Source organism: Haemorhous mexicanus, chromosome 2, assembly GCF_027477595.1.
Source record: "Haemorhous mexicanus isolate bHaeMex1 chromosome 2, bHaeMex1.pri, whole genome shotgun sequence".
Classification (NCBI taxonomy): Eukaryota; Metazoa; Chordata; class Aves; order Passeriformes; family Fringillidae; genus Haemorhous; species Haemorhous mexicanus.
The window spans coordinates 52,698,451-52,726,010 of NC_082342.1; the positions used below are offsets into that span (position 1 = coordinate 52,698,451).

The window sequence follows — 27,560 nt, forward strand, 5'->3', positions numbered from 1 at the left end:
TAATTACTCTGTGTTTGTGGGTTTTTTTCTCCTTCCGTTTTTTTCTGGTACATCGACATTTTTGTTAGGAAAAAAACATACTATATATGTTTTTTGCCTTGTGTTTGGTCTCCAAAACTCACACTCTGTTGTGCTTACCCAGATTTCACCTTTATTCTGTGATTTATTTTTTTTAAAATGCAGTTCTTTCTCTCAGCTCTTTTTCCACCCTCCCAAATGACCACATTAGCAGTAGTACTCCATTCTTTGTGCTGTGTCAGGCATGAGCACTTCAGTGCTGTTTGTGTGTCTGGAGCACTGCCATTATGCTTATGAAATCCACTGCAGATGTGTTACTGTACACTCAAGGGCACTTAACTCAAAGGTAATGCAAATTGATTCCTATAAGCAACTGAGGGAGCATGATGGAAAGATGGGTGTAGCCTTTCATTTGGTAGGTCAGCAGTACACATGGGAGAAGCTTCACTTGATTTGCTTTTGGGAACAGGTTAACAAAGTACACTTGAAGTCCTCTAGACCGTTGTATTTCACTCTGTAAATGTAGGTTAGAGTGGGAAAACAGCTGTATCATAGAATCAGGGAATGGTCTGGGTTGGGAGTGGCTTCTAAAATCCATGTAGTACAGCCACCCTACTGTGAGCAAGGAGATGCTCCACCATTATCAGGTTGCTCAAGGCCCTGTCCAACCTTGAATAGATAGATAGATTAAATGTAAATATAAATAAAGAGACAGGCTTGCTCTGCAGTCTTTTGGATGAATGAAGAATTTGAAGAATGTGGTAATTCCTACTTCCTTGTTTCAGCCTAATCACCTATTAAAATAAGTATTTTAAATCTATATCATATTGACTCTTCCACACCCTTCTAATCCCTGTATCTCTGCTAAGTAGCACTGTTAGCTGATCTTGCATTTAGGACATTGTTGCAATTGAGGCTGAAGTCATGGACTTGTTGTTTTCTTCTCTTTTATTCTGTCTTGCAGAGCTTTACTCATTCCATAGTGAATAGTCAGCTGCAAGGAAATACATCAGTCCATCCATTGGGACTCTTGTTGCAGTCTTGGTGCAAGCCCAGGGAGGGTTCTTTCATGCAATAGGCTTCTTTTACAATTTTTTCTTAACTATGATAGCTAGAAGCTGTCTCTTTAAACATGAAAGCTGAAACCTGAGAAAAGTGAGTTGTCTGTCTGTCCTGCCATCATGAAGTTAGTCATTCATGTATGACTAGGCAGGATTATCCAACCAATAGTATCACAACAACCAACAGCATCATTGTGTTGTTGTGTTCATCCCCATATGGCAAGGGAGAGACAGAAACCGTGTGCTGAGAAACCATGGCATTGCCCAAGGGATACACTGCACAGAGATACCTTTTTCTTCTTTTACAAAGCGCCTAATTTCTTCTTGTTCTTTAAATCTGAAATGTTTAGAGCTGCCATATACTTCAGGACTTGGTTAATATCAACTGCTATTTATATGTAAATTTTGAGTTTTACTATTACATGGTTATGCTTTAAAAAAAAAATTTAAAAAAAAGACATAGGCACAGAGAAGCATAGTCAGCATTGTAGGGCCATTTATTGCCAACAGAGAGGTTCATCACCCTAATTAGTGGACTTTGTACATATCTGCTGATATGCTCTCAGTTCAGCATACTTTCATGGCCATGACTAAATCTCATTCTGGCAGGACCATGCAAAAATGAACAGTCTTTTCTTAACTTGGAGATAAACCCCTCACTTGTTAAAGAGAGAGGAAAGAATTGTATAAAGACAGAGTGGGCAATGAAGGGATCGTAAGAGACCAGGTCTTGGCACAGCTACCTAGAAAAAGTAGATTGAACTAACTCAAGCAACATAAAATTAAAATGGATTAGCTAAACATCATTAAATGTGTATGCTGATTTATGTTTAAAAGCACAATAGCATAAAGAAAATTAGTCTGCATTTTTATTTTCATCCACAGAAGTGAAGGGTGAGTTTTCACTCCTATTTCTTTTTGACAGAAGGTTGCTGACGTTGTTTGAGTTTTCTCTTCTGCATAGAAAAGACATGAGATTTTGGCTGGGAATGTTAATTTTCTATAGAAAACAGAATAAGACAGAAATCACAAAGGTCAAAGTGCTAAAAAAAGTATAATGGTCAAGTTCTGCTTGGAAGCCAGGTGTATTGTGAGCTAGGGATATTTTTTTACCTAGGTACCATTAAAAATCTACTTATAGTACAGCTGTTGGGGTTTTTTTCCTTCTCCTTCATCCCTTGGTCATGTAGGTAGTCCGTATTATTGTTGAGTGATGTGTGCTCACTGATGTGTCAGTTTTGAAGAACGGAAGGTGAGAAAAATACCTGGGACTTTCTGCCTCCCCAGGACCAGGCATGCCTTCATTTCATGGTAGTTTGCCTGTACCTCAGGTGTTGTCTTCTCAGCCAAAATTAGATCTGTGTATTCTGTGGGACAACACATGATCACTGCTTTGGTACAAGCAGTGTGGTGTTGCTGTGAGTTCGTGTAATGAAGGTCACTGGTTAACAGTACTTTACAGAGCCACTCAAAGAAAGTATGTAGCTTGCTAGTCTGTGATTTTACAACTGAATAGCTAGTATTTTTTAACAAATTCACTGCCTTTTTTTTTTTTTCCAGTGAAAATATTGTCGCAGTTAGAAGTCTTGAGGTACTCTCTCAAAGCATTTCTGGAGTTCAAACCAGCATACAGTCTAGCAAAGTCACTTTCTAAAATAAGTAAGTTGATTTGACGCCATATTTGCATGTAAATTATAATAATAAAAAATAATGAAAGAAAGAAAGGGTTTTATACATAGGACAAATTCTTAAAAGTTGTTCAACAGTGACATGAATAAATTATTTCATTTCCCATGAGTCGTGCATCTAAGACAGCCGGTATGTATGACTTACTTTTTACTTTTGACTGGCTGTGTTAATTGGGAAAGACTTGCCAAAATCTAATTACTTTTAATAAGGATGCTTAAAGTCATGGGTACAGTATGTGTCTTGATTCAAATGAGTAATAATGATCTGTGTTCAGTATTTTAATTTGGTGAAGATTTGAATATCCTGCCTCCTCTGTGAATAAATTGTACTGCACGGCAATAATGTATGCTTGTGATCTGCATATGATAATTGCTGTTCACTTCTGGTGCCCCTATTGACATTTGGGAGATTGGCCTGTGTTGGTGCTGCATTTTACAAGTATCATCCAGCAGAAGGAAGGGAAGGCGAGTCTGACTTGTCCCAAAGTTTTTTTCCTTCCTGCCTGACTTGAAAACATTGGATTGGTTTTCCACTAATACTGTTACCAAGACCTTCTGCTGACTGAAAATGCAGTAGGAGGGAGGAGTAGTAATTTCTGTTATTTGCTGTTCATATTGTAAGCTGGCATTAGTTCTGCCTTACTGGTTTTTATTGAGCCTTATGCTCAGATATGCCATTGGTGCATTACTGGTTGTGGGTCCACCCACTGATGTGGGTGAGGGGCCACTACTTCATTACCAGAAATTATATTACTGATAATATCTTGCTTTGGTCTGGTCTTTTGCATTTTTGTCTCATACATATTGTTATATATATTACTAAATGTGCTCTTCAGCATTTTAGTTTGTGCATATTTCAATTAAAGTGACATTTTCTTTAGGAAGGATGGGTTGATGATTCAGAGAAAAGCTCTGGATTTCTCATGAAGTCTGATGTAACAGATGTATGTTGTCAGACTTGTTTTCTTCTTGGGTTCACTGGCATTTTATGGAGTGGGGAGAATGACTTCCAAATGTTCTTGCAAGCAAGTCATGAAAATGCTGCCTCATCTTTAAGTTATGTAGGACATAGCTGAGGTTCTCTATGTCCATTGGAGAGTAACTTGAACATGGAAATGAGAGAGAAGATAGGGAGGAAAGTGAGGTTAAGATAAAGAAGGCTTCTTCTGCTATTATGACTTGGATTTTTTTTTCTTTGTTGTTTGTTTGTTTTAAAAACTGTCTAGTTTTCTCCTAGATTTAAATTGCCACCATCAGTTGTTAGAGATGTTAAGACTTCTTGAAAGCAAAGACTCGAATGTTCAAGTGAATGAATCCCATTGTACTACATAGTAATTTACCTCAAATCTTAAATGTCTAAGGATTTGTAGAGTTCATTTGTGCTGAAAGACCTTGTGAAGCAGTTACAGCACTTGCATCCTGATTTCAGCACAGATTTCTGTGTGTGCTGCCTTAGAAATAGCACGTGAAAAAAGAACATGGTTTAGTAACATGGTTTGCCAGTTTTACCCTTGGGGTCTCTGCTATATCTTTTCTAGTGGGGGGGGGGGCAGTGATGAAAGCGTAGAGGAGAAATCTCAAAACTTGTGCAAAATGTTCTCCTTCTGGAAAATATAACAGTTTTGGGTATTTTGTATGTTTCCATGGTTTTCAAGAAGCATTGAACTGATATTCAACACTGGTTGTATCTCCAAAGAAATGTATCAATATAAAATATATCGTATTTTCAAACAGAAGGCAGAATCCTAAGAAATGCTAGCAAAATAGGAAACAGACAAAAATATTTTAAAATATTTGAGAATAAGTCAGTCACTCTTTATATCAAATGGTAGTGGCCTTAGCTACATTTCATGTGCAGTGAATCTATGAGTGTTTGTTGACATTATTTCCAAGTAAATCTTTCTTTGGCCATCAAGAGGCAATAGAACTGTTTATTCTCTTTATCTGATTTAAGATGTACTGTGAACGGTGCAAGCACCATAAGAATATGCCCATCTCTGGCCCACAGAGATAGATACATTTTTGTGCTAATTGGTTGGAGAGATTGACAATAATTTTTTTCACAGAGTTGTGAAACACATATTTTAATACATGGAAGGCAGACATTATTTTTAAAGTCTTACAGTAGTGCATCTGCAGTAATGAAAAACTTATCAACCAAGTAAAATGTTTTAAAATAATCAGGCTTAAAGGTTGTCATAATGGCTTTGATTTAGCCTTCTGGCTGATATTCTGTTCCCCTCCTGAAGAGCTATGTTCATATAAGCAAGTGTAGATAATGACACTGAAGCATGTTCTCCTGGTAATCTGATGGATCTGTGGACTGCATACAAATCACTCAAAATATACTTCTTCTAGTGCTTGTTTAATTTTAGATACTTCTGTGCGCTTGTTGGTGCATTTGGCAGGTGACTAACTTTCAGCTAACTTTACACATTTACTTGGTGCACACTGTACCCAAGTTAAATCACCTGATAATCTTGGAATCTCTGAAATAAAAAATTGCATTGTTTTCTTGATTTTAATTTTTTTTTTTTTTGCTGTCTTACTGTACCTGAAGTTGAACTACAACAACAAAAAGTTTAAGATTTTCTGAAAGTACTTGCGACATTTCCAGAAGTAATTTTAAAAAATCAGTATTTTATTAAGCTGGGTGCTAGACTGTTGTGCCTGAAGATTGGTGTAGAAAGGAGAATTTATCTTAATTACAAGAGACTACTTAATGAAAAATCTTAGAACACAACTAAAGTGAGTTGGAAGTTTTCTTTTTTTACTGCTTCTCATGAGAAAAAGATGCCCTTAAGGATGAAATCCCTATGGTACTTCTGGTACTTCAGTTCTTATACTTGGATTTTTGTAAAGAACGTAGCTCTCATATTTATTTTCTTTATTGTTATCAAATAAGAGTGGTTATTTTGGAATGTGGTTTTTTATGAATTTTGGGAGTTGGATCTCAAATTAGGAACCTGACATGGATAGCTCAGGACAGTCTTTATTATATTTGGGGTTTTTGGGAAATTGAAATTGCAGAGTTTTTCACTATATGATATCAATTTAAATCCCTTTGCTCTGGATATACAAATGTGTAGCTGCTAGACAAAACTAAAATGCAGTATTATATTTAGATACGATTTTAAAGACCCAAAAAATGTCTGTTCATGCTTTTTAATCATATTTTAAGCTGTACTTAAAATATATTATAATAAGAAATCTTTTCCATCTATTACTGGAAGATCTTTCTGTTTTCAAGGAAAAAAAGGTCTGTAGTTCTGCAATGTATATTGTGTGTGAGACAATCCTGTGGCTCCTCTTACAAGGACCTGTTGTGTAGTGGGCTTTTTATTTATTTAGTTGGTTTAGAACTGCCTGAGGGTATTGATGTGACTTTCTGTGGGGTTTTGCTCTGGGTCTTTGGAGTTACTGTTTCATGTTGGCTATAATGGGAAAATGCTTTATTTGCAGAATGTGTTAGAGATTATCTCTATGGTTATCTGTATGCTCAATTTATTGTGAATTATCTGCGAGCAGAGTAAACCTTTTGTGGGGTAATTTATGCTGCAAACAATATAAGGCTGGCACAATAATTTTTAAGCCTAATCTTAAGTCTGTGTTTTGGTAAGGAGAGGGACAGTTCACAAGTGGCATCTTTCTCACTGTAATCTCATTTATCCTGTATTTCCTACTAAATTTAGGATCTTTGAAGTAGGCAGTCTCTTGCTGGCCTGTCCTCTCCTGCTCTTCTGATGCAAGTCAGAGAAATCTCTCTCTAGCAAAGTTGCTCCATTTCTTCTGCATTTTGCCTGGGTAACTCTCCTAGCAATTCTCAGACCCAGTTCAGAAGTTGGCAAGAGCTGAGGAATCGAGAGAGAACTGGATTTCCCCCCAGAACTTAGGTAATGTTTTGCTGTACACTTGTAGGCTGCTCCATGGCACCTGGCCTCGTGGCAAGAGAGCAGCCCCAGGGGCTCAGCTGGGCATGGCATTCATGGGCCTGCAGAGCTGAACCACCAGTCTGTCCAGCAAGACATAACTTTAATTACCACAGAGGCCATTAAAACTCAGCACCAGTTTGTTCAGTGAGTCACAATAAAGTGCTGCTGATCACACTTGTTTAGCTTTATCATGGACAGTTACTGACTCCTCTATGGAGAATCATTCAAGTATTAAATTTCCACTAGCTGCTGAGGCTCTGTTCCCTAGCAAAAACTCTCATCTCCAGCAGAGGTTTTACTATTACACAAAGATGCCAGGGTGAAAGAAGGATGACAAGAAAAGCAGAATACCAGAGACTAAATTAAGCTCACAAGATGGAATTTCAGGGTCTGAAATGTAATTTTCTGCCCAGTGAATTGAGGATAAACAAAACATATGTGTACAAGTCCAATTTTAAATCTGTTCTGGAGCTAGAAAATCAGCAGTTCTCCCTTTAGAAGCTAGTAATAATGTAATTTAAGTGTAGATTTGTCATACTAAATGTCGTTGGACTCTTAAGTAAGAGCAGTATCACAGTTTGTTCTTTATCTGGTTTCAGGGTTAAGAATGCTTCTGCATAACCTGTTGTTATACATTTATTCCTCCCACTTGAAAGCCCATCCTAAAGTAGGTCTCAGTGACTGTGTAAACTTCACCCATCAGCAAGGACAGTGATGGTGATGGAGGTGGAAAAGGCCCAGGTAGGCAATGCTGCCTTTGCCTCAGTCTTTACCTTCAGGAGATCTTCGGGAATCCCAGGGCCCAGAGATCAGTGGGAAGGCCTGGACTCAGGCTTTACCCTTGGAACAGGGATAATGAGTTAGGGAACATTTGAAACAAGCTGGACATCCATGGGACAGGGTGTCCTGACAGGATGCAGCCCCAGTGCTGAGGAAGCCAGCTGGCATCATGGTCCGGCCAGTCCTGATAGTTTTTGAAAGCTCATGACTACTGGGAGAGGTTCCTGATGACTGAAAGAGACCAAATGTGACTCCTTTCTCCAGGAAGAGCAAGAAAGAGGATCTGGGAGCTGCTGGCCAGTAATCCTCACCATAATCCCTGGGAAAGTGATGGGGCAAATAATCCTATAATCCATTTCCAAACCTAAACTGGCAGCAGTCAGCATGTTTGTATGAAGGGGAAATGATGCTTTACAAGCTCAGTAGCCTTCTAAAACAATAGATAGCCAGCTTGGTGGATGATGGAAGATCAAAGGACACTGTTTGTTTCAACTTTAGAAGGGCTTTTGGCAGTATCTCCTTGAACATCATCATATCATATCACCACAATGATGAAGCACAAGCTCGGTGGGTGAACAGTGAGGTGAGGGGAAGGCTGAGCTGCCAGGCTGACTGGGTAGGGATGGGCAGCAGGAAGGCTCACAGGAGGTCAGTCACTAGCAGTGTAGCCCAGGGGCTGATACTGGAGCCAGTACTGTTCAACAGGAATCTCATGAAGCTCAATGAAAGGAGAAGTCAAGTTAATACAATTTTAACACAGTTTTGTTCAATATTTCCTCTACTACTTCTACCAGTACTTGGTTTCACTCTGTATTACTGAAAGTTCTCTTACTCTGCTTTCCAAGATTATTATACTTTGTCAGGCATTTCCTCATTATTCTGTTCATTGACAACCTTCCTCACTAAATATTTCCAGAAAACAGAATCTACTTTTCTTTTGTTGTTCCTTTATGTAGAAGATAAATGGAAAAACTGTCAAGCAATCCTATAGGCCTACTTCATGGTGTGTAGCCTAAAAGTGAGGCCCATTGGTGCAGGATTTTCGCTTTCTTTTCTTAGCTCCATTGCTTTCCACTCCTGATACTTGCAGAAGGAAAAGTGGAAGTAACTTCCATGAGCATTAGCATTGCTCCTTTCTCACAGCAGAGGTCTAGAAGGAACAGATGCAGTAACTTTAACAGAGTTATTGTCCTATAAAGACTGCTTATCACTGTTCATTCTGTTTTTTTAAATCTTCAGGCTCATTTTCTGACCATGCTTCTTGCAATTAGAGCTAAAATTTATCTGTTCCTGTCACAGCCAAAGTTTAATAAAGCCTCAGCCAGAAAAGTGGCTTGGAAGAATGTTCTTACTATAAAAAGCAGTACCTCTTGTAGGTAAAAGTGCCTCTTATAGGTGTTTGTAAATGCATATGAGCAGTTGGGAAAGCTATTTAACCACATAATACCTATGAAAAGCATGTCTCTGGGTTCTTTAAATAGGTTGGGGTTTGTTTGGGTGGGTTTTTTTTTTTTTTAGAAGTATTGTTTTTATTTGCTTCTTTTCCCCAGCTGTACACCCATCAGCCTCATTGCACTGACCTATGGGGATGCTCATAACCTCATTTGAACTGAAGGTAATTGAGGCAAAACTGTAGCCCCAAGACACACCTGCTACTCAAACCAAACTTCTGCTCCTTACTAGTGCCAGCACAAGGAAACCTGATGAAAATTAAGGGGGAAAGCGAGGGAATGGAAGGATTTCACAGCTCTTTCAGCAGTAGCACAATCTCAGGTTAGCTTAACCAAACAAGAAAACACACTCTGGGTGAAATCTGTCCTATTATCAGATGGGGGGGAAATATCCTTCTGTTCTTGGAGAAGTTTCCATTTTAGAAAGGTTCTGCCTGTGCTGATGCTAGGTTTTTAGTTCACTGAATTAGTCAGTAGCGGGCGATGACCTCCCTTGATCTGTGGAGGAGTTCAGGCGAGGTTGGTGCGCTGCAGCCCGGTGGGAGTGGGCAGGATACGGTGTCACTGAGCCCCAGGACCGACTGAGCACGGGCTCAGGTTCCACACCCAGCACTGCCTCCAGCTACACTGAAAGATTCCAAAGCAGGTGAATCCCAGTTGTTGTTTTTTTATGATCACCGTTGCCTTTTGAATTAGGCTGCTGTAAAAGTTAACTGGATTTTTTTCCAGATCTAAGTGCCATATTCAAATGAAAGAATTCTCTCAGTGAATTGTTTTCAGTTATATATTCTGTATTTTAGATCTCACTTCACAGCTGAGAAGCCAAACCAGAGATGAAAAAGAAAGAACTATTTTCCTCTTCTGATCTGGCAAAAAAAAAAAAGTAAAGAAAAGGGAGAGAATAAGATAGGCTAATTTTAATAAGTTTTTTAAAAATTAGTTTAAATTTTCAAAGCCTTTAATGATGCAGTGAACAAACAAGTACATGGGAGTTTGATACTTATCCAGATTAGACACTTCATAATATACAAAGCAACTGTTAGATGTTTCAGAAGCTAAATGCCTTTGAAAATCTAGGCTGTGGTGACTCAAAATCATTAATCATTTTAAGTGTATTTAAAGCAACTATAATTACAACTGCCTTTTCTAGGAAACTGTTGGATTTTAAATGTGGCATCTTTCTGGTGGTTTCTTCCTTGTGTACCGAGCCTAAAGTTCTTTCTTTTTCTTTTAGTTAATAAAAAGCAGATTTAATATTTTGTTTTGTACATTTTATTGCTAAATTCCAGTTTCCATTCAAATGTAGCATGCAAGAAACCTTGAGTAACATAACCCTCTTAAACAGTAAAAAGGTAATTTACCTTTTTCCAACATAAGCAGGAAGGTGAATTAGACCTCATGTCCCTGGGAGACCCAAGACATTTTTTGGCTTAGCAGGAAGGGATGGACTCTGAAGGATATAAAAGACCCAGTTACAAAGGCTGCACTTATATTTAACTTGGCCTCTCTGAGGACACTTGTGCTTCTGTAGAACAGCAGCAAGTTGGAGAATGCTGGAGCTCTTCAATTGCCTGGGCCCAGACTGAAGCGTTGCTATCACAAAACCTTCACCACAGCAAGGGGAGAGCCCTTGAACAAGTGCTCCTCAGTTAAAAAGTGCTATGTTCAGGGGGGGAAAAAAAGCAGGAAAGAAAGATTGTGCCTCTCAAGTTGACATCTCTCCTGGCACAGATTACTCCAAAAGGTGAAACAATACAGACTTACAGATAATGTTCTAATAAAAAAAAAGAAAAAAAAGTCTTGCTTCCCAGTACGTCAAAAAATATTACAGAAAAAATTTTGCAAGTCAGAACAAGCATTCTTATGTAAGATCAGTGAGGTTTTTTTTTAATCCAAATGGTTGTCTCCTATCTAGCCAGCATCTAAACAACACCGTTGTGCAAGTTAATAGTATTACATAGTAAATTCCAGACGCCGTGTCTCACCAGTGCTTGCCTAGGAGGGTTATGTGAAAAGTGAATTCAAAACTACATAAAACAAGACATATTCCCTTCAACAACTGTTTAGGATTGAGATGGTTTAATGACATCAATTCTTGAAAGAATGGAGAAAATAATTTTGAATAATAATGGGAGAGCCCTAAGACAGACATTGTAACTGAAAGGTTTGTGTAATGAGAAACTGAAATTTCACTGGAAAATCATATGGCCTGATTTTTCCTGACAGTACCTCGCAGCACTCTAGTTATTTATGTAAAGTTGTGTAAAGTAGCCAGTGGCTTGAGTCATGTAGATTTTTGCTGACAGCTATTTATGTTTACTTTGGATATTCAGAAATATTTTCATAGGGATGAAGGGCATGGTGACAGCCTAGCTATTAAAGGTATCAAGTGAGCTAAGAAGTGTATGTGCATGTCCTGTTTATAACCGACAGTCAGGGAAATAACAATTTTATTTTTTGGTCTATCACCTGGCATGTCTTCTGGGGTAATCCTGATTTTTGAAGTGTTAGTTCTTCCCATCTTGAAACAAAATTTTTAAAATTTGTTGATGTTATCTAGCTTAGTCATTAGGTCCCTGGTCTAACTAGAGGTAGCACTGATCTGAGCTCCCTGAGCTTTCTATTAGCACCTCTGAGTAAAATGAGGAAAAACCTCTTTACAGTGTAATGAGCCAGGCTCCAGCTATTCCAGGCACTTCACTCACAGTAGGGGCCTGAGTCCTGGAGGATGTACAGTCTTGTTTGTGGTGGTACATGTCAGGGAAGTACATGACCAGGAAGGAAAATTGATGGCAGTGATACTTCATCATTTGATAGGTAACCTGTGACCAGCTAAATCTGAAGGTGCTCAGTTTCCCTTTTGCAGCCACATAATTCTAATGCAGCTGTTGCAAGAGGTAGGATTTTTTGGAATCATTCAGAGTGGACACTGTGTGCATAAGGCCCACCTGAGGAGACTGGAGGTGTTTGTGTTACAGGGGCACGTGTGCCAGCTCAGACCCGAAGCCTGGCTGCTCTGACCCTCTCTCTGACAACGGGCAGAGCCTGATACCCGATAGGAAGGTGTGAGAGGCAGCAAATGTAGTACAATCTGATCCCATGTCCATCTCATCTTGATCTATAGTAGATGGAAGCTGGTTGAAATCCTTCCAACATTTTTGTTCTCATTTTTTGAGATAAATAAAAAAAGTTGACTTATCTTCTAAGGTTGATGTTTCTAGTGGAGCAAAGGGACACAAGCAGAAGGATACCTCTCTGCAGAATAATGTAAACATTGAGGTATGAGTATCAAATGGGTCAGCCAGAAAGGAAGAAGTGTTAATAATTGAAGACAGAATGAGAGAATGGAAAGGAAAGTTTAAAAAAAGAACAAGTAAGCAAGTAGCCTTACACCTTCTTATTTAGAGTCAGGGAAAACTTTAGGATCTGCTCTGGCAGAATTAAGAGAAAGAAAATATATCTGAAGAAAATCTATGAAATGTATTTGAGATTCAAGAAAACACTTGTGTTAAAAATCACACACAGGAAGTGCATTGAGATAAGATCTGTCTGAGAGATGGATTAGTATTTGAGATCAAATTGGAGCTACTGCATTGAAAATTCACCTTCTAATTAGATAATCAATGAAAACATTATACACATGCAACATGTTACAGGGAGGCGTCTTGTGGAAAATGAATATTTTGAACATGTTATTCTACAAGGGAGACAAAACTAAGGTGTGTGATATAGTTTGTTTGGGTCAGGGGTGCCTTAGTTTTGGCATGAGGTCACCATTCCAAGTGGGTACACACTCCCTCCTTGTGTGTCTTGCTGTGCTTTCTGTCACATCTTGGGCACCTCTCTGAAAAGGTGGGAGCTTTTCCTTTCCCAAGGCAGGTTCCATTCCTGGGGTGGAAAGGAAAAGGGGAGTTTTCCCCAGGTCCATGGTCCTGGCAGAACAGGGGGAAAGCTGTGCCTGAAATCCCAGGGTGTGTCTGAGAAGAAGAATGAGGAGAAACAAAGCTGAGAACTCTTATGATCTCAGCTGCAGTAATGTGCAGTAATTGTGAGCCATCCCTAGAGACCCTGTAGGAACAAACAGGTTGCCTAGAAAAATGCCATGTAATGGAAAGTGTCCCTGCCAATGGCAGGGGTTTGGAATAGTCAATCTTGAAAGGTCCCATCCAACCTAAACCATTCCATGACTCTGTGAATATCTAGCAATGGGCATGGTCCAGCCCTTCCCCTTCCTGGCTTCCACCCTTCTGCCCTCCCACAGAGTTTCCTGGAGGGTAGGAGATGTACAGCTGTGTGACAGAAGGGAAGTGGAACAGCGAGTTTATGACTTATTATGGCCCTAAATTCTGCATTATTTGAAGATTCGGTCTATGCGTTGTGTAATGAGGAAATATGTGTAATAACTTGAGAAAAACAGGGACAGCCACAAAGTCTGGATTCCCTCTGTCCTAGACCTGGTACCAATCTCCTACGAGTAAATTAGCAAATACAAATTATACTATGAGTGTGTGGGTGGGGTTCAGTTACTTCATCTCATCTCTGAAACGGAATGAGAGTTACCTTCAGTGGTGGCTTGGAAACTTCCTGCTGTAAGGAAGTTCTGACACCTCGTGCTAGGATGTTTGAAGACTATGATACCTGGTCTCTAAAATACAGGTAAGGGTTTGTTACAAAATTTGTAACAAACATCCCTTGTTTAGGGATGGTTCCTGGAAACTTCAGGTGAAAAGCAGGAAGCAGATACTGCTTAATACTCTTTTTGCCTGCTGATGCCTGTGGTCCGTGCTTGTGGGACACAGGCTGCATTTTAACATGCACAGCAGTATTTCTTGCATCACTGTTGCCTGAGTCTGTGCCCCAGTGGTAGTGGTGCAGATTTCCTAATGGCTTTCAGGATGGTATCTTTACAGCATACGTATGGTAAGTCTGGGCAAACAAAACTTGCTCCTGGCTGGCCGATGCTTCCAGACACACTGTTCATCTAGGGAGAAATTCAGAGGTGAATGACACAGTCCTAAGAGGACGTGTCAGTTTGACAGCTCCAAAGAAAATTCAAGGGAAGAATAATAGTACTTTGAATCTTGAAGGCATAATTCCAACATTAACCAGTTAATCCTCTGCAAAATGCCTCGCTATCATCTGTTATTTATAGATTAGGCACAAACTCCTTACAACCTATTTAATTACTCTAATGAATTCACTAAACAAGCTGAGGATGAGAGCTGGGTGATGTGTGAATCTATAATGTATCTATGAAAATATGTTATTTTATTCTATTAAATACCATTCAATCGGTTTCTATTTAAATATTGTATATAACTGTACCCAAGTTGCCCGATGCCCTTGCTTCGGAAATGCAAACATGTGCTTCATTTCAATGCTGCTGTCTTCCATTTTGACGCTGTTTAAGATGTAAACAAGCACACCTCGTGCATTATTTACCGTTCTCTTGTTTCTGCCTGTTTTGCTTCCCATCACTAGGTGGCAATAGCTGAACAGTCACTTACAAACAGGAGACAAAACAAAATGGTGCAGCAAAACTAATGAGACATAAACTAAGAAGGATTTCTATTACTTTATTTAGAGATTATCATATTAAATGAGATTTCCTTGATGAAATCTTATTTTGTGGAGTGCTTTCTGTCACTCTGTACTTTTAATTTGGATCATAGCAAGATGTTTGTTTTACCTTGTTAATACATGGGACATCATAGTACATGAAATTTGGTTGGTTTAGATACTATAATTTTGATCTTAGATTCAGAGAGGACATTAGTAAAGCTGTGGATCTAATGTATGTGTTATGTCATATCTGCCAGTCTCTGTGAATAGTTCCCATACCTTAGGTATCTATAATTGTGCTAGACACCTATATTTAGGCACTGGAATACCACTGAGCTATGAGCAGCATCCATCTGAAAGCTGGCCCAGTCTTTCAAGAGCAGGGCAGAAAGAGGTTCCCAGAGGAGGGAATGTGAAATCATGAATGCAATGCAGCCTATCCCAGGACATGACGATATCCTTCTTGTTTTCTTCTGTTAGGTGTGTTCTGCACTGGAATCAAATGACTCTGGGAATCACTCTTTGTAGGGTTGCTTTATTTTGTCCAAGAGGACTAGACTGTATCAAAACCATGAAGAGACTAATAAGCAGCCCTTACTTATTCCTGAAGTGAAGAACTCCAGACAGCCTAACTTTTATACAGACTGTACCTGTGTGAATCCAATCTGATTCCATGGAAATCAGAGACACAGACCTAATTCAATATATGGTATTATTTGGCTAGAAGGCTCAAAATAAGGAGGAAAAGCTATATGAAGCCATAGAAAATTATAATCATAATCATAATAAAGCACGTTAAAGCCTTCAGTAGCTCAGCAGAGCTACTTTAAGGCTTTGAGACGTGTCCACACCTCTGCTTGCAAGACAAAATTTGAATCTATATTTGCTTTGTTGCTGTTGTCATCCTTTAGAGGCTTTCGGCTACTCTTCACATTTAGCCTCAGGTTCTGAAGAGTTAAGATTGCAAAATCCACATAGGCTCCTTCATACCAAGCTAAAATGAGCCCTAGAAGATTGTGCAAGACTGTGCTATATTCAAATCTCCATGTGCTTTTTTAAGGATTCCTGCAAGCATTGCTGAAAACAGAGGACTAAACTGCCTGAATGACTGTAATAAACAGTAGTCACTAAAACTGTAAACAAAATTGGTACCTATGCTACTAAATATTAAGAATCTAAAAATCCAGTTTACAAAAGTAGTTACCCTAAGTATCATGTGTATACAGTGAGGAGAAACAGGCTGCTTTGAGCAAATAATTGTGTTCTTTACTGGAACTCTCTGGAACTATTGTGTCATGCTGAAAGCACTCACCTCCCAGTGTAGGCATCTGAGCTGGATGCCTCAAGATAGATATTGTGAATACCTCCAGCAGTATGTGGTTTTGTTATTCTTGTTCCTTTACTGAGTGAAAGCTTTGGAAGTCTATTTTTCAGATGTTTAGCAGTGACAATAGCTGTTCATGCAGCATTCTGCTCACAAGGACACTTCTGACCGTGTTGATGAGCAGTGTCTCCCAGCTTCTTTTTCCCCAAAGCTGGGGCATGGAAGTTCTAGACTTTGTTCAGACTGAGAAGGGTATTAGCCAGGTAACCAAGGTTCCTGGATATTTGTTTCCTCTGTCTCAGAAAACAGTGGGAGAACAGAAGGTGCTCAGTGTGTCACAAATGTGGAGTGGGTGTTACGTTAAGTTTAACAAATGTTTAGTTTAAACAATGTTTGTGGTAATCAGCAGGTAGTTCATCATGGCAGGCACATGAAAAGCCTTACATTTTGAATCTCTGGTTTCATATGGTGGAAAAAAAGCAACTGTTATTGTCAATTGCCATGTAGTAATGTCATAAAGAAGGAGCCCACTGTACCTGTAAATTTGTAAGTCTGTAACAGCCCTCATCAGACAACTTACTTTCATGGACAGATTTCATATGCTCATGCCTGCCTGTATTTCACAGCCTGGAATATGTAATTAAATTGTAAATCTTTTAAAGTCAACAAAAATGGAAGTGGAAGCTATGCAACTGCAAAATTTCTTAGTCTTGTGAGCCTACCAAAAATAAGTTCAGAACACTAAATTAGAGTGCTGATGTTTCTGCCATTTCAGTGTGTTATTCCTGTTTTAGGAGTGTTTTCAAAATATGAGTAAAATCATTATATATGGAAGATGTCTTACTTGCAAATTTACACTGGCAAATATTTAAACTTATTTTAGTATTTAAATTTAAAAAAAATATTTTATGTCTAATGATAGAAATTAGTAAGATTTTAATTGTTTATACTTTTAATTTTAAAGAAGCTTAAAAGTTAAATTCTGAGTCATTTATGTTATGGGTGATACTTTTGGAAGCAGAACCAATAATGGAGGAGTATCAAACCTGAAGTAAATCTTAACAACTACTATTCTTTATGAACTCATTCATATGATGCCAAAAATACAGACTCTAAGGGTGGTGGCATTTTTCCTTAATACGCTTTGTCTCAATATATCCATTAAGCTTTTCAGTATTTTAGTACAGCATCATACTGTCAGTGGAAACACACAATAGGTGGACATGTTTTTCAGAAAGACTACTAAATGGTGAGAGCAGTGAGATTCTGCAATTATGTGGTGATGCAATGCTTAAAAAAGATCTACTATACATGAAATTGGATCATTTTGACTTCATATCACTTGGAAGAAAGTCAGTAAAAAAGGTGCTGGGGATCTGCCACTCCTAGACAGCTGAAAGTAGCTGTAACCTTTTTAATATGTTACTCAAGGAAATGCAACTAGGCATTAGGTGATACTTTAACATGCCAGATGCAAACTTTTCCTTTGGTAGTTGAATCCTTTGGTAGGTCTCCTTGGATGCAGTAGCCCATCTATTTCTTCACCAAATGATCACAGAGTCAAGAAAAGATTGTTAGATTGGTTAGACCTGATAACTGGTGCAGATCAAGGGGCAGGAACGTTATTGGATCCCGTTCATACAAGTTGACTCAAAATTAGCAAGGGTAGATCTGCAGATCGGAAAATACAAACTTGAGAAATAAAAAGAAGCTGGATAGTGACAGTTAAGAAAAGTGCCCATGTGGGATATCTGAAATTTCTTTTACTTAAAAGCACCAAAACCTACCAACCAACAAAACCCTGAACTTCTCATTCTGCTTGTGAGGGACACATGGGACCCTCGGGAGCATCCCATGGAGCTAACAGGACACCCGTGGCAGCTGGAATTCTCCTGACAGCAGCAGCACAGAAGATGAGCTGGGTAAGACTAGGTGAAGGAATAAAAAGCAAATGGTTAAACATCCTTACTCCTTTACAACTTCAAAACAAGGACATTGATTTTAAAGAGTCCAGTATCCAGTGAGGATGAGAGATGGAGTAAGAACAAGATTTGACCACTAACTACGTGAATGCTTTTGCCTTTAGTTTTCGTTTTCTCTTGTAGAAGAACAGAGGTAGGAGGAGTAATACAAACAGAACAATAAATCATTTGTGAGTTGTTAAAAAACCACTCAAAGATCTTCAAATTCGCATTACAAAACCCAGTTAACTTCCCATTTATTCACTCAATGAAGAGAGGCATATGACGTTGCAGCTTGGGTAATAACATTTTTGTTGAGCATATCAAAACAGAGATTCTGCCCTGTAAATATAAACCACAGATTTGTTGGGGGAAAAACTATCTGCACCAACAGAGAGGCTGCTTGATACTCAAGACTGAAAAAAAATTGGTGAGAGATTTTATTTAAAGGTGTGGATTTAATTTAAAATTGGATAAAATCTAATATGGATTTAGGAAATACAGCTACTTGCAAATTAACCTCCTGTTTTTATTTTCAGCAAGAGAGTTGCAATGAAATTAATTTATCTGTCATCTCTAGAAAAGCATGTGATGTAGAACCACAGGGGAAATTATTACTTAAATCCTTGAACATAGGAATTAATGCAGTATTTGTGAGGGTGAATAAGAACTTCCAAAACTACTTGGCATTGTGTCTGATGAAAAATCAATTAGTGGGCTGGTGGAAAGTCATCAGTCCTAGATTTTGGAACTTCCCTTATTTGGTGTTAAATTTAACTTTAATTGTAAAAGGCTGGATTGTGCTGGCTAAAGCAGGATGGCACAAAGAGGAGGCTTTGGGGGTCAGTGATGGGGTAGGGAAGGAGGTACCAATGGGACAGCAGGGTCTCAATATAAACTGGGGCTGCAGAGTGACAGCAGTGGGATGATAATTAACAGCACAGAGAGAAAGAGCTGATCAGCTTTCATTGATGTGGCTGGTGAGGTCAAACCTGAGATACTCTGAACACTTCGGGTTGTTCATGTCCATGAAAGGGTGTAAACAGGTTTCGAGTGAAGCTCATTTAGGAACTGAAAGAACGTTTACAAAGTGAGTTTAAACAACAGCCTGTCATTAGTGAGGACGCAAAACCTTATCTCTAGATGCAAAACCTTATCTCTAGATGAGGTATGTTTGCAGGAGACATTTAGCATATTTTCAGTGAGAACCACAAGAGCTTGGTCTCAGTGACCCTTGTGTTCCTCAGTTTCCAATCCAAACATCAAATATTCCACATACTGAAACTAAAAGTAATGTGCGAATATAATCGCTGACAAAGTTTTTAGAAGAATCAGCAGCAGACAAGTTCTATTTTGCCTCAGATACTATAATTATGAAATGCTGCAGGAAATTTATTTCACTAAGTGAGAGAAAAAAAGTACTGTTATTCCCAGGAAATAATATCTGGAAGGATGATACCAAGAATATGTGAAACAAAAAGTATTTTGGAAACTGATTCTTATTTTTCTTCATTACCATTAAAATATGCATACTGATTAAGTGTGATTATATGAAATAAAACCTTAGGAATATGTAAATTGTACCTAGCAATTAAGTATTTTGTAGAAAATACAGAGAGATTAAAAAGCAGTGAATTGCTTCTGCCTCATTTTTCTTATGTGAATTCAGTTCCTTTTTAGAAACCATTATTCAAGATAAAAATGATATCAAACCGAGTTTTCTGTGGCTCTTTCAGAGGTGAATACAAAGCAGTGAGCTCTGTGGCTTATTTGGCGTTACGAATTCAGCTTGCTGTCTCTCGTCTTTGTAAGGGCGGGGGGGGGGGGAGGCGGAAAAAGTGTCAAGAAAAAAATAACAACACGTTTTTCTGTAGCAGTGAAAGAAAAGCGGGAGCAGCCGGTCTGCACGCCGTGGGTTTAGTGCTCTGGAAGTGCTTCTCTTGTGCAACTGGGCTGAGGGAGAGCCTTTTTTCCTTCCCACCGACACTGCAATCAGATACAGGGGCGCAGCTCTGCTTTGCTGCAGCATGATGCAGTTGTGTATAGTTCAGCGGGCTCTTCGTGGAAGCAGGCGGAAGGAGAGCAGCTGACCAGAGCAGGCAGAGGATGTTCATCAGAGGGTGCTTTCTTTCTCCCTAAAGCTAAGCAGTACGTGTGAGATTCCTGCAGCTGCAGAAGAGACGCTTTCACCGGGGCTTCAAGTTGACACTCGGTTCGCCAGAGGAGGTGCTCACGCTGGGGCTGACAGCTCCTGATGGGAAAACAGCTTCAGACAGGCGGGCTTCTCGTTGCCAAGAGCACGGCTCCGACACCCTTCGGGAAGGTGCTCTGACTGTGCCTGTGGAACAAGTGCTGTGCTGCTGCCTGTGCCTGCGCCGACCAGAAGAAATTTGCCCAGTCGCAAAATGGAATAAATGAAACTACTGAGTACTGAAGGGGCGAGGGAATAAAATACTCTTCAGCTAGAATTAAGAACAAGCCCCGAAGGAAGAGCAAAGGACAAAAATCTCATGGTGTGTTGTTGTTGTTGTTGTTGAGCTTTTTTTTATTTTTTTTTTAATGAGCTTACCTACCATGAACGGAAGAAGTGGATCTGCGGAGACTTCATTTCCTCCTCTGACCCCTCGTTTACATCACTGACTGGTGACAGTCACATCTACATACATAGTACCTGCCACTTCAGCTGCTCAGAATTATAGAAGCCTCTTTGTATGCAGCAGACATGGCTAGCCAGCAGGATTCAGGCTTCTTTGAAATCAGTATCAAATATTTACTGAAATCCTGGAGCAATAGTGAGTAGCAGAAGAGTAATCTTTTCATATTACGCATTGCTTGGTAAATAGCTAGGGCAACCTAAAGGATAGAATCGTACCTTTCTATATGTTTGTGTTGTGTAAACCAAGTAATTCTTGCTTTTTTTTCAGCTCTAAAAATCAAAATGTCAGGGATTTAAATAGGTTTCATTAACTGCAAGGGCTGTAATGAGGTTATGCTAGATTTTGCTTGATTGAATTCTGAAGTTAGGCTGCTTTCTGGGTCTAACAGTACATTGCAGGGAGTGCATTCCAAACAACATTTCCTGCCTACATGTTTGTTTGATTTGTTCAGACTTTATCTAAACATTTTTTTAAATGATGTTTAATCACAAGGGTGTGGCATTGCTCAGAAGTTGGTTTTTATTAATTGTGCACCGAGGACAAAATATAATTATTCTACTTCAGGTCTGAAAGTCATTTTGATGCAATGGGAAGCAAAACATCAATTGCTTATAGCTGCACTTCCCACCCTCTATGCCTAATTTCAGAATCTTATGCAATATTTCTAGCCAGAAAGAATCCGTCTGTTTATCTGAGCCAGGCTGGGTTTTGCAGAATGTAAACAAATAGCATTTTAGTCTGCCTTAGTCTTTTCAGTACTGCTGTTCCTGATTTCCATTGCTTTTTTCATCAATTACTGTATAGATGTTTTAGCAATATTATGTAATGAAGATGTCTGAATAAAATTTAGTGCTTGCAAATATATTTAGATTAGGTAAGGTGATGAGATAACACTGGCAGAAATTTGCTTTTTAAGTTAAAGTACATGAACAGCATGTATCTCCTCTATAGAAGCTTTTATTAACAGGGGGCTAAATCTCCATATTTAACTGTTTTTAAAAGATAGAACACGATGTCTCTGGAAAAATCCAGCTTGGCTACATGTGAAATAAGGTTCTGATCATCCTGCTATCTATAATTTAATAATGTCTGCATAAAAGTCTAGCATTTAAAAATTCTATGGTATAAAAGAATTGGAAGATCTGCTCAATACAAGGAGAGAACCTTATACCTGCAAAGAAGTAAACAAAACACTATGTTAGATGTGTGACATGCAAGTCTTGTATTCATTAAATGATATCCATAGAAACTGTATTTTTCCAGGTCATTTGTAACCTCAGTAACACTGTAGTGCTTGTTTGAATCTGTTTTTCTACCACAAGTGTGAAGCCACCAGGGAATAATAGTATTACCTAAACAGCATTGCTTATCTCTCCTCCTACAAAAATATGTAGTGCATATTCATTCAAACGAGTGATCCCACAAGGACTAGGAGAGAATTTTATGATTCAGTTACCTTCTTGGACTAACATTAATCTAATACTGAGAACATAAGTGTGTATTGTGACAGCACATATTTTATAACAAGCTAGGTACAGCTTATGACAGAAGAAAAACAAGTCAGTTTATGGTGCAGAAATCAAATCAGTTCTGGCATTAATTTTGTAATAGCCTGCTGTAACTTGAAGTAAAACCAGCACTTAGGAATATAAACCCAACTACATTATAGAATTAAATATAAAGTGTTGTTTTTTTCTTTTTCCTTTATCTTGAAGTACACCGAAAGTATTTCAATATAGGAAAGGTATTTCTAGTCTGAAATTAGAAGTCCTTAAGTTCTAGTTTAGGGAAATGGAAACAGTATATGAGTAATTGATATTTCTGACATTCTTTTAGTGAATAAACACCCCTTCTACTGTAGCTGAAGAAACAGTAAGAGGAAATAGAGTAAATGAACCCAGGTTGCCTTAAACTTGTTGTCAATTGGAGGGTTTTTTGCCTTTGTACTGGAAGGGTATGTTCTTAAATCTGGTATGTTCATAAATCTGAACGTATCCTTTCTAGCTGAAAAACAAACTATTTGATAAGAAGACAGTAGGGAGTTAAAAAAACCTAGGGCTTTCTTCAGCCCTGCTATGTGATGGGTGGAGCAGAGGAAAACACTTCCCTTGCCTGAGAAACTGCTGGGAAGCCTGCACATGCATGCATGGAGCATGTTTGTCTGAGAATGGGTGCTGTGTCTGCACACCCAAGAGCAGAAGTAAGCCATGAATTATGATGTGGCATTTACACAGCAGCAAGAGGTCCAACATACAGTTTTAAAAGAAAAATAACTTTGGTTCCTACAGTGTATATTTTACTGCAGTGTTAACAGTGTAGAGGTGCTGTCCATGTATGTTTCTGCAAACTGGCACTTCAGAACATCACTTTAAACAGCATTTATCCTTCCCAGGCCTTTTAGTCCCACCAAAACCAGGTCTTGCCATTGATTTGTGTTTTGGCTTACTCAGAACATTAGCATTTTCTAGGAGATTGCCATCCATGTCTGTTGCCCATACCATGAAATATACTCAGTTATTCTACTTGGAATGACGTTTTCCCCTGATTTTGCTGTCTAAGGAGTTTAACAAACTAGCCTTCTTGCCATGCCAGGCAGGATTTCAGTTCAGTGTCACACAGCACTGGCTGAGGTGTTCACCAGGCACGCTGCTCGCATTTGCATGTTCACCGTCCAGCTGAGGAGGCAGGTAATTTATGGGCCATGGGGAGAGTTCACTTTAACTGTTGCAGTCAGGATGATGCAGTGTGATACACTCCCTGGGGTGTTCTCAGAGAACCTGCACCCTTCTTCCTGGGGGATAAAAAAGCCACGTCACAGTCTGGCCTTTGAACCATCCTATCAAACTGAGAGATCTCAAAATACTCCTTTGTGCAGTTCCCAAGACAGACATTTGCTCTGCATGTGTCCATAAGGTAATGTGCACATCGTGCTGTCTGGAAAATATTCCTGTATTGTGTTGGAGAGGGAATCAGAATGGGGATTCTCTGGTCGGAAGATAAGAATAGTCTAAGGGGCCTTTTTACCCATCTCACGTGTTCTTATATTTTCTTAAATATTTGAGTGTTTTTCATCAGTGCTGCAGTAGTCAACAATGGCATGAATCATTTGCATTACTTCTTTTTGGAAGTACTGCTAAAATAGCTATGCCTGCACAAGATGAGTGGTGCTTCCTTGGCCCACTGAGGTCAGTAAGCTGACAAGAATAAAACAGGGCTTGCCAAAACTAGAACAGTCAAGAGTTTTCTCTCAGATTTATTGTGGAAATATTGCAAAATGCATTTTTATAAATAAACATTTGTAATTTATTCAAGGCATAATACATGAATACAAATGTTAATAATTTGAAGCCTGATCTTTCCTTAGATTTTTTAACTTTTTTGAATGAATAAGATAGATTTTTTCTGAATTTAATTTCCAAATGTCTGTTTCAAATTCATAGTTAAAAAAAAATTCTGAACAGAAATTTTGAAATCTAGCTACAAGAACCTAAAGTACCATCATTATAAACTGCAGAAAAGTCTGTAATAAATTCTGCCTTTTGCTGTTCCTACATCTGATCAGCAATTAAGTTTTTTGGAGGAAAGGATTCTGTAGAAGAATCTAAATGGCACAGGTAGATGGCTCACTCGTGCTCTCACAGATCAGCTGCTGTGGGCTTGTAGAAGCTGCATTTCTTTGTCTCACAGTTGCTAGAGCTAGGTTTTAAGGTTTCTTTCTGTGTAAAGAAATGAAATAGCATATTCTGCATAGGGAATATTATCTTTGGCACTTCTCATAGAACAGAGTTATCTGCAGGGCCTGATTTTGAGGATTGCAATGCTTGTTTATCTGCCTTTGAATAGAAAGGGGGTTTTCTGCAGACGTGTGTTTAAGGACTTTTCTAGTATCAGGACTTCAGCTCTCTCTTCCATGCCAGAATCTTTGCCTTCTTTCACAGTAGCCAACATCCACATCAAAATCCTCATGTCCTCATCCTCTTCCCCTTTGTGCTGTCCATAGCCTGCTGCTCAGCCCTCCTGCTGCCCTGTGTGCTCTTTCTCTGTGCCCCTGTGTGCCCAGTCCCTGTGGCAGCTGTCAGAAGCTACTTCTCCTTTACAAGTGGTGGCAACATCAGGGACAGCCCAGGCCTGGGACTACCCAGACACCCACATCAGCTCACATCCCACAGCTCTCCCTGTAGGATCTCTGGCTCCTCCACAGCTTGCTAGTCACTGAACACAGGGCTGGCATCAAAACAAGTTCTGGGGTCAAAAGAGCATCAGGCAGCAGAGACTTGCCGGTGGCCAATGTGAAGCCTGGGGGTTGCCAGCTTCCATGTGGTCAGCCATGTTCTGTCCTTCTCTTGAGGATGTATTTCTACCATGTCAGGAAAAGAAATTAGTGAAGAACATTTCATTAAATGAATATAATACACAAGGCAATAAAACTCAGCCTTTTTACAGAGAATGTTCATGAAGTCGCTGAGTGTTCATGTCAATGAGCAAGAGAAAAGGGAAGACCACAGACACTTTCTTAGCTGAAAGTCTCTGTTATGTCCAAGTCTGTGATACATTTGTTTGACCTTCCAGTAGGATTTTATTGTGCATAAATGTGATAACAGCTGTTCTGTAGGGTTCCCTTTTCTTCAGTCAAACACAGCCTGTTTAAGGCTGAATAGTCTGAGCACACTATGCTATCAGAATTAGAGATTTATATCAAGATACCAATCAAGGGAAGAGGCTCCTTCCTGTTTCCTACTTAGGCAAACACATTCATTGAATAAGGAGAACCTAGCCTTCCTTCCCCCCTCTCTTGCTCTGGCATCCGTACTCTTGCAGGCACAAATAACCTGATTCCAGAAGCTGATGTGCTGCAGGCTCACCCTGCATGGAGAGGAGCAGTTCTTGCCTGAAGCAGCTGGGGAAGGGACAGGGCCAGTGGCTGTGGTGAGCAGACCAAGAAACTGGGACCCTTGTGTCCTACTGGCTCCTGAGGTCTCACCCTGACACAGCCACTGCCTCTGGGCAGCCCTGGGCACAAAGGCTTAGCACCTGCTGTGTCTTGGCATCTGAGTCTGCCTGGGACAAGGGATGCCACTAATTCAAGCTGTTGTGCTACCTGAAGGGGATTGATTGCTCTGTCCATTGAGCCTGAAGGGAGGGTGCAGAGTGGATTCTTCAGCTCTAAGTAGTCTGTGACTGTCAGCAGTAAAGTGTCTAGCTTGATAATGGTGACTGTTATCTCCCAGGAACTTTCTTTGTATTTGGTCTGATCCAAAGGGAAGGGTAGTAAACCACAATGTTTAGGCTATTTGTGTTCTGGGGGTACCCATTTTAGAACTTGCATTTTGACATGGTTGTTCTCAGAAGTAAGGGAAAGTGGAAGTTTTATTACTTTGGAAACATGAGAGCTCTTTAAAAAATGATTTTTTATTTTGTTTATTTTGATGTTTGCTACTCTGTTGAGGACATTCCAGAAGCGTTTCTACCATACTTGGAGGGAAAAAAAGGATGAGAAAATCATAAACGCCTTATTGCAAGATTCAGTCGATTTGTAGAATGAGTTTCCTTGTCATTAAAAAGTTTGAATTACTGCAGTAAAAATCTACAAATGCTACAAATGTTTTGACTGCAATATAGTACATAAGTTTTTCTGGTAAAATCAAAATATAAGATGATCTGGAAACTAGGCTTTGTTAGTTACTGGTAGATATTCCATGAAGGTTCTAATTATTTTACTTGTGGTGAAAACAAAGCTATTCTGTTATACTGTATGTATTCACTAAGAGTGATTAATTTGTGATTTTGATGTTATCAAAATACCAGCAGCTTGTTTTTTTCTAGTATTGCTAATTATTCAAAAGGATCAGGGAAAGAACTAACAATTCTTATGTCTCCTCTATTCGTATAACATACCTTTGAATCAGCTGTTGTAGCTTTTATTTTTATATGTCTGTATAAATATTAAAACTATAATTATGAAAAAGGGAATATATATAGGTATAAGGAAAGCGATAAACAGGATACCTTAGGAGTATAAAATGTACAATAGTGTTTAAAACTTAATACTGGAGAATATAAGTTATTATATTAATATGTTATATTAAATTGCTACTTAACAATCCTTTTCTGTTTTCTCCACTTTTGATACACTCATTGCATTAATTGTTTAACTTTTTTCTGTGTGTTGACTTGGGGGCAGGAGGAAGCAGGCTGTACACCTACGGAATTACAGTGGCATGTGCTTGTCCAACTTTATTTTCTGTTTTCATTCCTAAGTTTCTAAACAGTCAGAAACTACAGACCCTTGCTGTGAGTTGGTAGCCCTAGAGACTGAATTCCTGAGGGTGTTGAAACCATGAATGGCACATATGGCATTGCAGTAGCTGTGACTGGGAGGAACAGTCTCATCCCAGCGTCTTACTCCTGTCACCATGCTCCTACCCCTTCTCTGCCACCCAAATTACCCACAGAGTTAATATCCTGAAAGCTAAACTTTCTAAAATGGTGTAGATGCTGGTATCAGCATGAGAAAGGGGATGAGGGTACACTACTAGGAGTAGGAGGCAGTTTTGGCTGATTCCTGCTATTAGGCTGGTGGAACTGTATGGTAAGTCATATTTACTTTAATGGTGACTCCTGTACCTATGCCTGCTTTTAAATAATAGTTCCTTCTCCAGGAAGGAGACAAGTCTAGCTTTTGCATCCCTCTTTTCAGAGCATCAGCAGTGAAGTTGTTGCCATTGTTTCCATGACAAATTTGGAGTGCAGAATAATTTCACAGAGATAAGTAGCTGAGTTATTTGTAAGTTGGTAATTTTTCAGTCACTGCAGTTACCTAAACTAGATGAGAATCAATTGTCCACGGAAAGAAAATCGCTTCTCCTCAAATTTTCTTTCTTCTGAATCCTTTGTCTATTGCACTAGCTAAAAGGAATACTAAAGATAATGTTCAAACTTGGCAATAGTTCTATCAGCGAGATATTTTAAGTTCTTGAATGGTTTATATTTTTAAGAATGCAAATAGAAAGATATTCAATAGTATGACAAAGCAGGAGAAAACATCTACTGACTGGCTCGTCATCCTGCTGACAGCTGGAAACTAGGGGTGCCAGTGGAGGGGGATTATGACCCGTAGTTCAGTTAG

General features: G+C 39.1%; 1 protein-coding gene across 7 annotated transcripts in view; it reads left to right on the plus strand.

The window, feature by feature from the left end:
• Positions 1 to 27,560, plus strand: part of FRY (FRY microtubule binding protein) — a 223,289-nt gene that overhangs the window by 45,459 nt on the left and 150,270 nt on the right. For 2 of the 7 annotated variants that reach the window (XM_059838834.1, XM_059838835.1), the window contains one exon: positions 2,640 to 2,738. The exons of 3 other annotated variants lie outside the window; for them this stretch is intronic. Coding sequence is in view for 2 of the 4 variants with exons in the window: in XM_059838835.1 (XP_059694818.1) it covers positions 2,640 to 2,738 (99 nt within the window). In the remaining 2 variants the exon portion in view is untranslated. Of the gene's footprint in view, positions 1 to 2,639; positions 2,739 to 19,655; positions 20,570 to 27,560 lie in introns of those variants that run through there. 2 more of the 7 variants (XM_059838829.1, XM_059838833.1) reach the window with 2 other exon arrangements.